This window comes from Sminthopsis crassicaudata, chromosome 3, assembly GCF_048593235.1.
Source record: "Sminthopsis crassicaudata isolate SCR6 chromosome 3, ASM4859323v1, whole genome shotgun sequence".
Lineage (NCBI taxonomy): Eukaryota > Metazoa > Chordata > Mammalia > Dasyuromorphia > Dasyuridae > Sminthopsis > Sminthopsis crassicaudata.
The window spans coordinates 199,856,551-199,874,873 of record NC_133619.1 but is presented as its reverse complement, the minus strand read 5'-3'; the positions used below and the strand labels follow the sequence as shown (position 1 = coordinate 199,874,873).

At 32.7% G+C, this 18,323-nt stretch overlaps 1 protein-coding gene and 1 pseudogene across 4 annotated transcripts in view; both read right to left on the bottom strand.

Annotated features, from left to right (window-relative positions):
* Positions 1-2,067, bottom strand: part of LOC141559599 (large ribosomal subunit protein eL39-like) — a 4,167-nt pseudogene extending 2,100 nt beyond the window's left edge.
* EPHA3 (EPH receptor A3) overlaps positions 1-18,323 on the bottom strand; it is a 573,903-nt gene that overhangs the window by 72,330 nt on the left and 483,250 nt on the right. For all 4 annotated transcript variants that reach the window (XM_074299815.1, XM_074299812.1, XM_074299813.1 and 1 more), the window contains 2 exons: positions 4,995-5,056; positions 2,218-2,427 (listed from right to left, as the gene is read on the bottom strand). In XM_074299815.1, coding sequence (XP_074155916.1) covers positions 2,218-2,427; positions 4,995-5,056 — 272 coding nt within the window. The remainder of the gene's footprint in view (positions 1-2,217; positions 2,428-4,994; positions 5,057-18,323) is intronic.

The following is an 18,323-nucleotide window of genomic DNA, read 5'->3' as shown; positions in this document are numbered from 1 at the left end:
GATAGTCAAGCTTAGTGACTAAAGTCAATGACCAAAATAGGTAAAATAATTTGATACTGCTCGCCAAAGAGGTGTCACTTTGAAATCTTGCAAATGATCTTCTTGATTGGTCTTTAAACCACATTTGAAGGAAATCCCCCCAACAGAATTGATTCTAGCAATGAAAGTATGAGTGGAATAAATGTGTGCCCATCCAAGAAGACTACAATGAAGGGAAACATGTCAACAACCAGGTAGATGCCTATGTAAGTGTGTGTGTGTGTGTGTGTGTGTTTTAAACTGCATTAATTGATGCTTATATCTTGTATCAGAAAGATTAGTTACAATTAACATATTAATTAGTTGTTAATTAACTTATTAACAAAAGTTTAAGTAATTTTTGAAATATCTAAATTCAGTTCTTTTTTTTTTTTTTTTTTTTTTTTTTAAATCAAATCAAGATATATTTCACTATTTCTTAAACTAGGAACTGATGCCTCCCAAAGTCTTCCTGGAATTTCCTGAGTTACTTATATTGACTATTTCTGAATAGCCATATTGATGGATTCAAATCAAAGTTTGGGATTGGTGGAGTAATTAAGAATTATACTACATGAAAACCTAAAGAAATATAAACATCAATATGAACAATAATGTACTTTATTGCTTTTCCTTTATTGTGGCAAATCACTTTAGGTATTTGCTTCTACTCTTATGCCAACCTTAACAAAGTAGTAGGACAAATATAAATTATTCTGTTAGAAAATAAAATCAAATTGGGTTCTGTAGTGTTGGAGCTCCAGAATAAGATCACTATTTCAAAGTGATTTCCTGGAGAATAATCTTTTCTTATGTCCTCTGGAGTTGAAATTGATTAACCATGAACATGGGGGACAATGTCATTTAATCAGCAAGAACCTGATTTCAAGAAGGAAGGAAAATTCAAGATAAACAATATTTATGAATTTTAAGAAAATGACCTGAACTCAAATAATTTTACTGAAAGATTTTACTCTTAATTATATTACTGAAAGGTTTTACTTTTAATTATATTATCATAAGAAACAATGAGATGTACTTTTCAAGAATTACTTTAGTAGTTCACTCAATAGAAAAGGGTTATGAATATCTTTAAAAAGTAGATGATATGAATGAAATAAAAATACTTACTGCAAAATAAATCTTTCAGCTTCCCATTTGTTACTCTGTAGTTAGTTTAATTATTAAATAAGTGTGCTATGAAATAGTATCTGATTTTGTTAGTGATCAGGGAAAAGAAAATACTGAATATTTAGATTAATATTATTGTCAGACCTTTCCAATCTAATCAGTTCTGTGAAGTGTACCAGTCTGGATTTACTGGCAATTGTTCTATATTATATTTGAATAAGTTGCTGGATATTAATATAACAGCTTAATGAAGTTTGCTAGCAGGCATGAGTATATACAAATAAGATAATAAAACCATTCTTTCACATTTAGGTTCACATAAAGAAAAACAAATTCAGCTCAAGATTGTGACTGAAAATTATGAAAATAATGTTATGACTACTACTTCAAAAATGTCAGCTTCTATATTCAAGTAATAGAGTGTATTACACTCAAGAACTTATCTGTTAATACTGAATAATTGTATTTTATTGTTTCTCTTACTATTGTTTGGGTAGTAAGCTAAATTCAGGTTGAGAATTTTTAAAGTTTTAGACTTCAGACTTTCATAGACACTGTTAGATATTCAAAGTTGGTTAATCCATACAGGATTGTCCACCAAAAGATTTAGGCTTTTGCATAATAGTCTATGAAAAGTAAGGAAAAAAAAATATAATTGCAGAATTTAGGAAATTGAAATAATAACATAATTTTTGTGCTGACTTTACATATTGTACAAAATGCCATAGTATTTTGAGAATTGGTCAGACATTCATTGTGTGACCAGAACACATGTTAAGGTAACTTAAGAAATTATGAAAATTCCAAATCTGCAAGCCTTGTTTGTTTTCAGGAAAGAAGGGACCTATAGATTATAAGAGTTACATTTCAGATTGGTAAAGAAACAGCCTACTAATATTATTAAAAAAATACATCCATTTTCATATATGCTTAAAACAATTAAGAAACTCTTTAAGGAAAGAAGTATGGGGGAAACTGTTAAAACTTATTTTGCTGAATTGATATATATCTTAGACTTATTGTAAATCAGCATGACATGAAAAATTAAGGATAAAAAGTATAACTTACTCTTGTTGTATAAGCAGCCTCTGGGTCATCCTCTAGAACTCTTGAGAGACCAAAATCAGAAACTTTGCACACCAGGTTGCTGTTAATAAGGATGTTACGGGCAGCAAGGTCACGATGAACATAGCCCATATCAGACAAATATTTCATTCCAGAAGCTATCCCTCGAAGCATCCCTACTAGCTGGATGACTGTAAATTGGGCATCATGTTTCTGAGAAATATTTGAAATATGTGGTTAATAATTGTCAATTTCCCACAAAATTATCTGATTCTAGTGCTGAATATAGACTTTTTTAATCAAGTGCCTAAAGAGCAAATGTATTTACACTCTGTCCAATGCCATAGGCTAAAAACAATAATGATAGCATAATCATCAAAACAGAGTTGTAAAAGGATTACATGTAATAGGTAAGTCCTTTAAAAAGCATGAAAGCATGTCCTTTTATTTCTCCTATTTTGGGGTGCCAAAATGGAACTTTGATAATTTTTATTTGGCAAAGACATTTACAGTTCAAATTAAAAGTTCAACTAGAATAAGAGTGTTTTTCATGGAATCATAGAATTGTAGAACTTGAGCTCTGGAAAGGATTTCAAAGATTATCTATTCCAACTTTTGCTCCCATTTTACACATGAGAAAACTGATGTACAAAGATGTCAAGTGATTACTCATGGTTACATTATAAGAGAGTTGATATTCAAATCTAAGGCTCTCCAATTCAGGTATTTTTCTGACATATTGCTCTATCTCCTAAGATAACATAAAGTAGGTAGGATAGCATTTTTGATTATCTTTCTTCAGTTGAAATAGGTAGGATAGCATTTTTTGATTATTTTTCTTCAGTTGCACACTAATTTAAAAGTATTTCAATAAGACAAACTTTAAGACATTCATTTTCAAGATTTAAGAGCTAGAAGATAAATCAATTAAATGCAAGGTACTATTGCATTTGTTTATGCTCAAGCTGGAGAAGCTGTAAAGTAATAAAACAACAACAACAACAACAACAACAAAAGACCACCAGTTTTAGTATCAAAAGACTTGTCTTGATTTCTGAGACATCTCAGGCAAGTCATTTTACATAAACGATCTCAGTTCTGTAAGATGATGAAATTAGATTAGATCCTAAGTTCATAAATTTAAAGCTGGAAGGGACCATGATGGGCATATATAGCCTAAATCTCTCAAATTACTAAGAAAAAAAAAACTGTAAACATAAGAGGAAAAATGAATACCTAAGGTGACAAAGGAAAAGTAAGATTTAAACCTAGGTCCTCTAAATCCAATATCATTCTATCATAATGCTTTTGATTAAGACTGAAGAATTTAGTTTTGCATACACACATATATACAAATACATATATACACATATAAAGACCAATATATGCCATGATGAAAGGTGTTATCATGGAAATAAGGATATAAGAGATTTTTTGGAAAAATACTATTATCATGTAGGTTTGTTTTCATTCCTTCTTGTTAGTCTATAGAATTTGACATCAATTTGAAAGTAGAGCTAGAATATGAAAAGCATATATGGAAACATTGCATCATTAAAAAAATTGTCAAATTAGTTATCTCAGCATTTGTTGATCAGTAGTTAAATGCATATATATACTAGTGTATATGATTCTTCCATTAAATTATTTTATTTTGATTAGTATTATATTTACTATTAAATGTATATATTTATATAAATAAATATTACATGTTGATAATTTTTGTATTCTGAATACTTTTAGAATAGTAACTATTAATTATTAATCTTTGCTGTGCCAGTGACTAGTGCAGTACTTTCAAGTAGTGTACATCCAAGAAATATCTATTGATTCAATGGATTTGTCATCCCTTGTATACTTAGGCAGTGAGATTGATTTTTGAAATCACACTTCACTCATTGGGTAATCTAACAGTTGTACTGTACCATAGTGATATTCTTGAAAAGAGAGACCAGTATGATTTAGGGCTTGGACTTTTTTGTTAAAGAGATAGAACCATTTAAGAGATGGATGGCTTTTAATAAGCAACAAAGACTGCTATAAAGATGGAAACTAAAGGAGCATTTCTATTTTGGGTAGATGTTTGGGTATGATCTGTTTTTAAAAATGCTTCTTATTTATAATTTTACCTAATTTTACTTAACCTTTTTTTGAGGCAGCATATAAAGTATGAGGGAGGAGTTAATCAGGTTTGATTTTGAGGAAAATAAATCTGAAAATGTTATCATTTGAGCGCTAGGAAAAAAGGACATGATTTTATAGGCTTCTCTTTACTACTTTGTGCCAGGAAATTTTAACTTCTGTCAATAAAATTTGCCTTTAAATGCAGAAAACCTAATGCTTGGCACAATATAAAAAGCTGTTTTTAATATTACCAACATTTCATTGCATTTGTTTTGGGCAAGGAAAAAAATATATATTTTATTTATTGTTGCTTGATGGACATGTCGAAATATTAAATTGTTAATTTAGCCCAGATGATTTTAATTTACAATAGTAATTCTTATCCATAAGATCAGTTGTTCTGCATGTGGAATGCAGTTAATAATGTTTATGTGCTATTCAAGTTTTTTTTTTTCTTTTAATGTAAGCATTAATAGAGAAAGATGCCATTGTAAATGATTTAGTGTACTACAATTTAAACTAAGGGACATTGTAGGAAAAAAAAATGAGTGAAAGTTTTGCCAATAAAATTTAAAAACAGAAAAAATCACTAAAAGAAATATTTTAAAGAAAAACATTAATGGAGTTCTTCATTCATTAAGGATTTTTATACATACTCGTAAGAAGCTGTCCAAGGACCCATTCTCCATATATTCTGTGACAATCATGACTGGTTTACCTGGAATACATTAAAATTGTCAAAATATCTTTACCAAATGCAAGAGGAAATAACAATATGAATTTGTGGAAAAACTATTTGAAATTCATTTCATAGGTTTATAGGATATGTACATAGAACTGGAAGAAAAAGTTGAAGCTTTCTAATCAGTATCTCCCCTTTTATAAATGAAGACCTCAGTTCAGAGACATTAAGTTAAGTTGCCCAAAGTCACAGAAATTATAAAAGGTTTTAGAAATGTAGTCTTCTCATTTCAAATCCAATGCTTTTTCCCAGTGACTTTTAATGTAAATCAGTTTCTGACTGGATTTATTAACAGCATAAATGATAATACAGATTACTGAAACATACAAAAATACAAGGTCTCAATTTTACTTTGTAACTCTTAATTTAGATTTATTAAATTTGTTAACAAGTTTCAAAAGGAAAAAATAAAGAATGGAGTGGGAAATTGATTTGAGTTTCATAACTTTTTTTTCCTTCCCTATAGAGAGGATTAATGAGCCCTGAAACCATCAGAAGGAAGGTTTGAGAAGTGGCATGGGAAGAGCAGGGACTGTTACAGCAAGCCCCACGATAATATCAATCCCTGAATTTAAAAGACTAGCTTAGATTTAATAAAATATCTTCAAACAACTCTGTAGAATTTGATTTTTATTTCATTGATCTCATATAATTATAGATTTAGAAATAGAATAGACTTTAGAAGCCAACTAGTTTCATCCTTTTATTTTGCAGCTAGGAAAATCTGATCCACAGATAGTAAATTTCAAATTCATGATTAAAAACCAAGTACTTTGTCTTTAAATGAAGCACTGTACTACACTGCCTTCTGACTAATGTCATCAGTTGTTTTGAATCATATCTGACTTTTCATGATATCACTTGGGGTTTTCTTGGCAAAGATGACATTTTTTTTCCTCCAGCTCATTTTATAGATGAGAAAACTGAGGTAAATAGGGTTGAATGATTGCAGAGAATTACCTACAAAGAGTCTGAGGATAGATTTGAATTATGGAAAGTTATAACGTCTTCTTAACTTCAGGCCTGGTACTCAGAGAGACATCTAACTGCCATGATATGAATGTATGGTTTGTTTGTTTGTTTGTTTTTGTTTTTGTTTTGTTTTTTTTAAACAAGTAATCCAAAAGACAATAACAAGCCTCATGTTACCAATGAGTTTTGCACACTTGGCAGGAATAAGAAACTGGAAAAGAAGGTGAGCTGGTCTTGAATGAAACTATAGCAGTATAGCCATTAAATTTTAAAAGAAACACAAGAAGACTTCTGACTCATTGGGCAGATCTTCTATTAAAGTTTCTATTAAAAAAAAAAAAGATCTGTTTGTTTTCAAAAAAAAACAAATAGATAATGTGTGCAAAGAAAAGGAGCAAGGTGGGAGGGAAATAACAAAGGAACTGAACAATCATTTCATAATCTATGGTAGCTTTTTCAAAATTTCAAGAATTAACACTATTCTGTAATATGAGAAAAAACAACCTAAAAAAGATTGGTGCTCTTTTTATCTCATAGAATTGAACATTGGAAACATACATATGCTGTACTTCTCCCAATATTTCTATTTCTTCAGGCATCTCAACTTACTAGTCTGCTGCCTCATCTTTGCTTTCTATACTTTTAATTCTCATTGATCATGAATGACATAAATTGTAGACTTAAAACCTCAAAGGTTATACTTAATTCACTTAGTAAACTGAAACTCTACCAAGAAAGAGGAAACAACCTTTTTTCCAATTCCATAAAAATTCTCCTTCTGACTTAATTCAGCAAATATAACTAATATGTCAACAAAAATTATAATAAGGAAACAGAATTACTCATAATTGTTGTGCAGTCACAGAATCTGCTTGTTCTATTTCAAGAAAGCTTAGAAGGACTTTTAACTCAATGAAACTATGGAATTCTTATCCCCTGGAACTGCAACTGATCTGATCATATTCAGGAAGAAAGGTCTTTGATCTCCTAAATTGTTTATTCAGTCTTTATAGATTGATCCCAGAGGAACATGTACTTATCCATGCATATTATACACATATAATTATACACACATATATGTATCAATATGCATACTTATATATGTACTTTTACATAATTTTATTTTATATATTAAACAGTATTTTATTAGGGAAGAATGCATAAATTCAGAAAATTATGACAGTTGGAGAGGTATATAGATATAAATATATATATACAAATATGCAAATTCTTGCTCAATTACCGAATTTCTGCATTTTCCTTTTGCTAATAATATAGCTGAGCTATTTGCATACTTTATAACTCTAAACTTATGAGGAAAATTACCTTATATAATTAATACTCATGTATCCATTGATCATAATTGAAAATGTGAATTATCTAAGCTCTTTGCATATATATGTATACACATATGAATTATGTATATGTGCAAGCATGCATGTATGTTTGTGTGTATGTTTCTTCTGGTTCTGAAACTCTTGATTGTTTCATTTTTCATTTGTATCTCCACATCAATGTAGTTCAACCTCTATATCCAAAATATATTTTCACTATTATCTAAAAAAATCAATAAACAAATTCTTATAGAAATGGACAGAAATGAAATTATAAGAAATCTATTTTTTTAATTTCAATACTTTTTATGGTTTGCATGAACTTCTTAAGTAAATCGATTAGATTTTAGAGAAGAATGTTTCTCAAAAAAATGAGAATTACTTGAAAAAATATTTCATTTGAATTCACCTCTTTCCATAAAATTATACCCTTCATTACCTTCTCAAAAGCCTAGGCAATGATGGTTTTGATCTCTCCTAACATATTATTACTCACTATATTTATGTTTAATTCTCCATTCAAATGTTTACATTAGTCCTATTTTTACTGTGCCATGTTAGTCTACTGAGGGCAAGGGGGATGACTTTTCTTGATAGTAATGCTATTATCCAACAGAATTCTGCATATAGTGGTCTGCATATAGTGGTCACTCAATCAATACTCTTGGTTGACTTTGATTGAAATAGTTCTCCATTAACAGAAATGGTCACTTGTTAGGATTCTTATAAGGTGCTAAATCACTGGAATGGATATAATTATCTAATGGTTCAGTATGATTGATCTGCTCCTACAAGATGTTATGGGCCAGAACTTGAGACAAGGTACTTATGTACTTATGTACTTAGTTCATGCCTTTAAAGGAGTTCATACTTTTAAAGGAGTTTGCTCATTGGTTCACACATTAGACTTCATACCTTTAGAGAGCATATAAAAGGACAAGCCCACTCTCAGATAAGATTCAGAGCCAGGATTAAGTGGGGAGATTCATAAGTCCATTCACATTACATTTTGGCACCCAACATGAGGCAGACAGAACACTGATTTCAGTGGAAAAGCCTCTGATCCTGATCCAGTGGAAAAGTCTCTCTGACCCGGAAATTAGGGTGAGTAAAACAAGGAAACTTTGTTAAAGAGCTAAAGTAGAATTTCAGCAAAATGGGGCAAATATTTAGAAAACAGCCTTCTGTTTCTCTTCAAGGAAAATGTTTAGAGAGCATTGTCAAGGTTATGAAAAGCTAAGGATTGATTATAATTTTGGAGGAGATCACTGAACTTTTAAAAACTGTACAGTGTATATCTCCCTTGTATATCTCCTTGGTTCTCTATGGAAAAATAATTGGATCTAGACTAGTGGAAATTAGTAGGAGAGCAACTAGGTGAATACTACAATTCCAATCCGAACTCAATTTCCAAAGATACACTTCATACATACAATTTAATTCAAGTGGCTTTAAACAATTATATAAGTGTTAGACTAAGGAAAAAGAAGAGAGAGCAGGAGGGGAAGGATCCAACTAAACTAGGTAAATAGGAGGAAGAACCAAATAAGAATTCACAGCAGGAGAAATTTGATCATTTCCAATCCCCTGACCTACTTCCCTCAATTAACCCTTCATGGGTGGAGGAAGAAGAAGGAGGGGGAGAGGCAGTAATGCAATCAGAACCACCAGTAGCCTATGACAAGATTAGAAAAAGCATTGTTTAAGGCAAAAAATGAAGGACAAGATGTTAGTAATTTTATAGATGCATACCCTGTGATTGAAGAGTTTGAATCTTCAGATTAAAAAAGGAGAAGATACACTCCTTTTGATTTGGACAAAATTAAGGATTTGAAAAAAGGTTGCACTCTTTATGAGGCTACATCATCTTAAGTTAAAATGTTACTAGATTGTTAGGATTATTACTAGGTGCTAAGTCAGTTGTCTGGTACTTAACAATTCTCTAGTTCAGAGTTCACTCATTGTTCTTTAAGGAGCTCCCACAAGCCCATTCTCTGGGAGGATATAAGGAGCCAACATTGAGTGGGGAGGTCAGTTTGATGTAAGTCAAGGGGAGAACTTCAAGGAAGTGCCAGGAGATGCAGAGCTAGGATTCAGTGGACTCACAAGTCCAACAGATTCACAAGTCTAAAAGAAAAGCCTGCTCATGGACTTCTGGGAGATTTACAAGTAGGATTGAATTCTGGGAAACTCACAATCCCACACTCTTGGAGGCAGAGTCTGATTCATTCCCACATCTACCTTCGTGCTGGCTAGAGGCTTTGAATTTGGAGGAGCTAGAGACTGAAGATGGCTGGAGAAATTCTAACAGGAACGAAAGCCAAAGTTGCCTCCAAAAGCTCCCCAAAGAAACCTCCTCCCAGAGAATGATTGCAATCTAGAGAAACAGAACATTACACTAGATAATTTGTCTTATGAAATCCTAACTCCAAGTGACTGGAAAGCCATAGCAAGGACATGTTTAAAACCTGGACAAAACTTGTTGTGGCTTTCAGAGTATCATGAATTATGTAGGATTCAAGTTAGATGCAATAAGCAAACAGGAGTTAACACACTTTTGACCAACTAGGTGGTGAAGGTCAGTATGAAGAGAATTCAGAACAGATTAATTATCCCATAACAGTGTATGAGCAAATTTCTAAGGCTGCAATAAAAGCTTGGGGTTCCCTCCCCAGACAGAAAGATGGAGGGGAAGCTTCCACAAAAATAGAGCAAGGTCCCAATGAACCTTTTTTAGATTTTGCGGGACGCCTGCAAACTGCTGTCACAAGAACTATTGAAAAGAATGCAGCTACAGAAATAATGATCAGACATCTGGCTGTGGAAAATGCCAATGAGGTTTGCAAAAGAATTATATGGGGACTACATAAAGATGCTTCTTTAGAAGATCATAAGTCTCTGTGCTACAGTGGGCACAAATGCTTATTATACCCACACAATGCTGAACATGGAAAGACAGAGTCCCTCTTGGCAAGGGACTTCTAGAGAAACTTGTCGATGTTTTCAATGTGGAAAAGTTGGACATCTAAGAGCTTAGTGTAAATATGGAGATCCTATTTGCCTTGTCCATCAGAGAGAGACAGAAAAAGAGAAAAATCTGGAAACAAAGGAGAAGGCCTAAGAGCACAATCTGCAAGAATCATTGGATTTCCTAACACAAGATAAGACTGTTAAAGGACTTGAAAACCAGCAGGGATCATTGGATTCCTTGAGATGAAAAATTGTTGATGAGACTATTGCAGGACTTCAAAGCTTGCAGGAATTATTGGATTCTTGGCACATGAACTCATGGACAATGGATTCCTTTTGGACCATTTCTAGGACTTATGGACATGTATAAATTCTTCATGTTGTTTCATGTTATTTGTTGCATCACTTCTGGCCTGTGTTATATTGCTATGTGCTTATGTAATTTATGTAATTGTGTATAATACCTGCCATATTGATGGATTTATGTATACCTGAGTGAGCCCCTTCAGAAACCCGCTAATCTGGTTTGATTTCCCATTTCCTTTGATGTTTTCATCTCCCTGAGAAGTCAGGGAAGATGTGACCACCCCTTTTAATGATGTTTTGCACTTCTTTTTTGAGCAGTCAGGGAAGGAGTGATTATCTTCTTTTTTGGGGTTCTCACTTCCTTCAAAAGTCAGGGAGGTCATGAACACCCTATGTTCTAAATCAAAAGAAAGGGGGAGATGTTAGGATTCTTACAAGGTGCTAAGTCACTTGAATGGATATAATTATCTAATGGTTCAGTATGATTGATCTGGTCCTACAAAGAGATGTTATAGGCCAGAATTTGAGACAATGTACTTATATACTTAGTTCACGCCTTTAAAGGAGTTCATACCTTTAAAGGAGTTCGCTCATTGGTTCACACATTAGATTTCATACTTTTAGAGAGCATATAAAAGGACAAGGCCAATCTCTGAGATAAGATTCAGAGCCAGGATTCAGTGGGAAGATTCACAAGTCCAGGAGATTCAATAGTCTAAAGCAGGGGTTCTCAAACTATGGCCCACGGGCCAGATGCAGCAGGCTGAGGACATTTAGGTGGCCTGCTGGGTTATGGCAAATGGGCTGAGAGTTTTTGTTTTTAGTATAGTCCAGCCCTCTCACAGTCTGAGGGACAGTGAACTGGCCCCCTATTTAAAAAGTTTGAGGACCACTGGTCTAAAAGAAAAGCCTGCTCATGGACTTCCAGGAGAATCCAGGAGGATTTTGGGAAAACTTCTTGAGAGCTTCAGAGTGAAGATTCATTCCCACTTCAACATTTGTGCTGGCTAGTGACATTCAGACAAGAGCACTTGGGAACTAAAGAGAGAGATAGGCCTCTAAGAAAGGTAACTGGGCCCAGGAAAAGAATCAGGATTTTGAAAGACACAATAAAGGATCTAGATTTAACTCCTGGCTACATTTTGAGATTATTGAACTGAAGTGAAACTAAGGCTACTCCCAGAAGCTCCCCAAGAAATCCTGCTTCAGGAGAATGACTACAATCTAGAGAAACAGAACGTTACAGTCACTGACAAATTTGGAACACAAATTATTCATTTGCAATTTATATTGATGATTAGAGATAAAAGATAAGGTTCTACAATTAAGAATAAGAATAATATATTGATCTACTATAATTGATTTAATAAATATAATTGATTTAATGAAGACTACTGACCATGGAAGCCACTGTACTTTCTTTTCTTATGTAGGACTGAAAGAATGAAGAGTTTAAAAAAAAAATAAAGGGATTTCATATGTAGCATGAGATATACATCCTCAATCTTCTCCATAGCTTCCTCCACTGCCAAAGGGCATCTGAGGCAAAATGATAACTGTTGAAGTCAGAAGGAATGAAAGATTTTCCATTGTTGCAGCCTTTCACTCATTACTTAATATTGTGATTATCCATATATAAAATTATTTTTACTCAGGCATTTGAAAGTAAATTCCTAAATACCATTTCAGAATTCCAAATGGAGACCAACTAGTAACTACTTCCTTTTTAACATTGAGAATCTCACTCTCCAAAAGTTAGAAAAATCTAACTTTATAAGCTATTAAAATCAAAGGATGAAAATATCAGATAAAAGGAAAAATCTTAATATTGTCTAGCAGATGAATATTATTATAATCATGTAATCAGGCCAAAGATGGTATCAAAAAAGCAGATAGGAAGGAAGCCGATAAAAGTCAATCAGAAGAAAGAGAAATTCAGACATGTAACGCTTCACTACAACAGTAAAGTAGCTACACAAATCCCTTCCTTTATTTTTGATTTAGATGAACGTCATATTAGTTGATTCATAAAGTTATTTTTACTGAAATATTTTATAGCAAAACAGTGATTTTATAAGTCAAATTGTTATTCTAGAAGCATCCAATAAAATCATTATAAAACATCATGTTTAATCTATCTCAAGGTCTGTTTTTCTCAAGCCATTCTCCCCTCTGAAGATCCTACAGTGATTGTATTAGCAATTGGCAAATCATGGTACTCTGAATCTTAATGTCCATACCTGTAAACAAAGGTGTGGGCAGGTATGTAAGGCAGAGTCTTGAGCCTAGAGTTAGAAAGACTGATCTCCCTGAATTCAAATCTGACACTTACTAGTTGTGTAACTCTGGGCAGGTCACAACTTTTTTTGACCTATTTTTCTCAACTATAAATAAGCTGCAGAAGGAAATATCAAGCCACTATATTATCTTAACCAAGAAAAACTCAATTGAGGTCAAGACCTGATTGAGATGACTGAAAAATACTAACATTGCTAAAGGATTTTTAGCATGATATATATGTATCTGTGTATATAGATATGTATATGGAAATAGTTCTTGAAGAAGATTAAGTTTGTACAAGGGTGTCAGGGCAAAATATTCTGATTTTGATGATGCTTATTATCACTATTAATATGTGCCTCCCTATATACCCTTTAAAATTGTGTCTTCTAGCTGTGTGAAAGAAATTTACAAAATCATGCAACAAAACTATTCTTTCATTGAATGAATTGCTGCTTAATAAGGAAAAAAATACCCATTTACATTGTAGAGAAAAGAAATAAAAACTTCCAACATTTAAAAATAGTCATGTCTGTCTTATATGTCTTCTAATATAGAAAATATATTTTATTAGTAAGTTAAAATATACACAGTAAGAAACTCATGTTCTATATAACTTTAAAGGAACATTCTGTACTCATCCATCAAAAAAGCAATCATTAATACATGATAACAACTTATGTCAACAATATTTGTAAAATTTATTATCTTAACAGGCTACGCATTTCTATAATTTATTAGTGAACTAAGCAGCACATGTGTGTTGGCTATTAAGAGTACTGACTACAAAACACCCTTGAGACCCATATGGAAGACAAGTTTAGAAAAGAAGAAATATGAAACAAAGGACTAATGTAACAAAAGTATATCTTATTTAAGTAATATACTCCCATCACATCTGCAGTAACTAGTGAAAGGTATGTTCAACCAATCAAGCATGAATATAGTATTTTTACTTTTTTACTTTATATTACTTTTTTCTTGGAAACTCTACTTTTAGGGGTTCTTTTAAGAATTTCCTTGCCTGACTAGTAGCTTTCAGGTATGCTCTTTATATCTTTCCTAGAAAGACCACTTTAGAAAAACAGGCAATGTAGGCCCAGGGGTTGCTGTTCAGTCTTGCTTATACCATTCTAGGTACCTTTAGTTAGAGGAAATGGAAAACCATACATGATGGTATGCTTTCAATAATCTGGAAAGAAAGAACTCTTATCTAATTAAATTTAATAGAGTAAGTGAATCTGCCAATGATACTGATCCTATGCTTATAGAAACATTTATATATATATATATTGCCAAACTCTAGCAGGAGGTGAACCACTCGTGGCAAGAAAACCCTGTAAAGCTGTTTTAACAGCACAGATGGTAATAGGACCAAATTTTGACCCTATATTAATTACCTAGATCATTTGGCAAGGTCTCTGATGTAAATATAATTATATTTACTTATATATTTAAAAAGGTTGTGCAAAATATGTTATGCAAACCTACTAAAAACCCAATGTTATGAGAGGAAGGCACCTTGAAGAACCTTGGGAATGTAAAGTCACTGCCAAGCAACTCCCCCTTTTATTTCCCCAACAAAATTCCAAGGAATTAAATCCCCAGTAACCTATTTCAAAGTAATGTTGATGAGATTGGAAAGGAGATAGCTTAAGATCAAAAATACCAATAGGAAATTCCTTTTTTGGGAGAGACTGAAGGAGATACCAATAGAGAATTTTTGTCTTATTTACAACAGAGAATTCTTGTATTATTGACAACCTGTTGATAACATCTCTGTGCAAACATTGTTTTGATGACTCTAGTCATCATGTATGTATATAAGGAAGGCTGAAAAATAAAATCTTTGCATTTGGTATATACCAGCCAAATGCCTGTCAACTGACGTCCCCCTTTTCAGGCATTTTGGGTCTTCCTGAAGGCCAAATGCCTGTCTATCCCTTTACTATCAATAAAGACTTTGTTTCCATACAGCAGTAAGTAGCAAATTCCTTTGCTGTCGAACCCCGCCTGTGGTTACTTTGGGGAAGGAAGGAGAGAAAGAAAAGGAACTGACCCATCTCGGTTTAGAACCTCAGTTTACTCCTCATCAATGTCTTTAATTTATTTGATGAAAAAAAAAAAAAAGTAGATACTACAATTGGGAAGGCATTGACTTCAAATAGAGGAACAAAATTCTTGAAATAACAGTTTAAAGTTTTACACATATGTATACATATATAAATTCATACAACCATATTAGGGATTATTTTATATATTGCTCTTGATTTAGAGAAAACAATGAGTCATCTACTTGTGGGTTTTTCTGAAGGTCAATTTCTGCCTTTTTTTGTTAAAAGGTAATATGAACATACGTATTGATGGCCTTTGGTACAGAAACTTCACTATTAAAATTGTTAATAGCTCAACTGGAAATAAGCCAAGAATATAATAATTGAATAGAAAAATTGCAAAAGTGACAAAATTAGATTTAGTAACTTAAAGAATTTTTTTCACTTTTTATTTTATTATTATTATTATTATTATTATTATTTTTGCTGAGGCAATTGAGGTTAAGTTACTTGTCGAAGAAGTGTTAAGTATCTGGGATCAGATTTGAACTTAGGTCCTCCTGACTTCAGGGCTGGTGCTCCATCCACTGCACCACCTAGCTGCCCCTAAAGAATAGTTTAAAAGTATGCAATTAAGAGCAATGATATGCAGAAGGACCATGTCAGAGTCTGAGAGACCAAACAGTGAGAGAGAAAGACAGAATGAAAAGTAGTAAGAGGCAGAGACAGTGAGAGAGGGTGAGAATTAAAATGAGAAACAGAGACAGAAAGAGACACATAGAAATCACTCACTAATGAATTGGAGATTATGTACTCAAAATTAACCAATTAAAAAGAAATCTTCATTTTTCAGTTTATCTTTATAGCATAATAGAAAGAGCACTGGACTTTATGTCAAAAGGCCTAAGTTTGAAATCCTGGTTTTTCATTGACCCTAAATGGTTTATTTCACTACTTTTTGTTAAAGTACTTTTTTGGCTAAAACAGCAGATGCCCTTGATAACTGAGCACTAAGGGCTAATTACCAATTGAACAATACTCTGTTAGCATATACTTGGAGAATGGCCTGGCCCACTATCCTGTGCTGGCTGGATCTGTTGGTGCATACAAAGAATTGTCAGAGGAGATAAAAGGGTGGAGTAAGACAAGCAAGACTTTATTTTTTGGTGGTGGAGAGGGAGAAAGAAGGTTCTTAAAAGAACCCCTAAAAGTAGAGTTTCCAAGAAAAAAGTGATATAAAGTAAAAAAGTAAAAATACTATATTCATGCTTGATCTTGTAACATACTCATATAGTTTACAAATGGCTTATTCTTAGGTTCAGAACTCTACATTTGATATATATCCCTGTCCAAAAAAGTATGGGAGGTCTCCAAATCTGTCTGTATAAAGCCCATCAATCTCAGATGTAACAAACATAATAGGGTTCCAGATTCAGATTAAATTGTGAATTCTCTTACAGGAGGATTTAAGAGCTATTAGTCTGGCACATTATAACATCTGGGAGTAAAAAGGAAATTACTTCGAATGAAGTTAATATGGTACATTTAATAATGAAGAACTGTAATGTTTTAAAACATTCTTCTACCCAACTCTAACTTAAAATCATAGTGCCTCTAAAGAACTCTTATCTAATTAAATTTAATAGAGTAAGTGAATCTGCCAATGATACTGATCCTATGCTTATAGAAACATTTATATATATTGCAAAACTCTAGCAGGAGGTGAACCACTCGTGGCAAGAAAACCCTGTAAAGCTGTTTTAACAGCACAGATGGTAATAGGAGCAAATTTTGACCCTATATTAATTAGCTAGATCATTTGGCAAGGTGTATAACTGCCTCTCTGGAACATAAACTCTGAACCTAAATCTTTAACATTGTGCTCAAAACTACAATTCTTAGGACATGATTTGATCAGAGCATTTTCCCCCAAGAAAACAACTTCAGTGTTGCTGTCCACTGTCTCCTTATACTCTGTGTAAAGTAGAAAACAAAATGAATGATAGTGGTTTGTCAGATTTTGCATATCCAGTTGAATTCCTGAATATATAATAATCTAATCATACTATTATAAAGGGAAATGGACTGTACTTCCCTAAAGAAAAAAATTTTCTGGTAAGAAAATAAAGTCTATTTAAATTTGTCACTTTTATGAGCATAGAATTGCCTTTAATGGAGAATAAAAATGAAATTTAGCATTAAGCCAATTGTAATGTAAGGCAAAAAATGTAAATATATACACATATATAAACATTTGCATGAATAAAACAATCTGTAACGTGTACTGATCACATATAGTTCAAAGGTAGAACCAATAGTTCTCTCCTGGGTATCAAAGTCTTTCCCAGTCTCCCTTTTTAATGGAAGAAATTTTCTATTAATTCAATTTGCCTATAGAGCAGCTTGATGGTATAGTGGAGAGAGTGCCAGGCCTAGATTCAGGAAGACTCATCTTCCCAGAGTTCAATTCTGGCTTCAGATAGCTACTAGCTCTGTGACCCTGGGCAAGACATTTAACTTGTTTGTTTCAATTCCTTTTCTATAAAATAAGTTGGAGAAGGAAGTGGAAAAGAAACAAGAGAAGAAACATTACTGAAATAACTGAACAGCAACTTGCCTAGACTGTTGGTGCTTTATAATGAGGACAATCCTTGAACTTTAAGAAAAGTAGGGTACATACCTTGTAGATATTGGTTGAAATTAGAGTCAGTCTAGGAAACAAAAACCTACCTCAAAAATACCTCTCTGAGTTAGGTTAAGTAAACCTTAAGCCAGAAGGAGGGTCTATGGAAATGGGATCAGTACTTCTGAAAAATATCCTAAAACATTTTATTGGATCTTTAAATTTCTCTCCCAGATGAGCTCTCACCTAGTACTTTAGATTTCCAGAATAGATCTGGGTCCACTTTGATCTTGGCCTTCAAAAGCTCTGAAGTGATTCTAGAACCTTTAAAGTTCCAAATATATTGGTATAAATTTCCAGAATCCTAAACAAATATATGGCCAATTCAGGAAAAGTGACTAACTGTAAACCAAGCCAAATGGATTAGAAGCACTAATCCTAGCTTTCACTTATACTGCTTTTTATAGATGCTTTTCTGTGATTCTCTTTTCTGCAATTCCCTCTTTTATCTACAGCATTTAATTTGTTCATTTTTCTTCTGCTTTATGCTGCCTTATCTATTGTCTTCATGATAGAAATCTATGAGACTTAGAATTGATAATTATTGTTAGAATAAAGTCCTACTTGATATAATATCCCATATTTGTGGATGGATGACTAAAATGGAGTATTGCTACATAAGTGAAATTACATAAACATAGCAT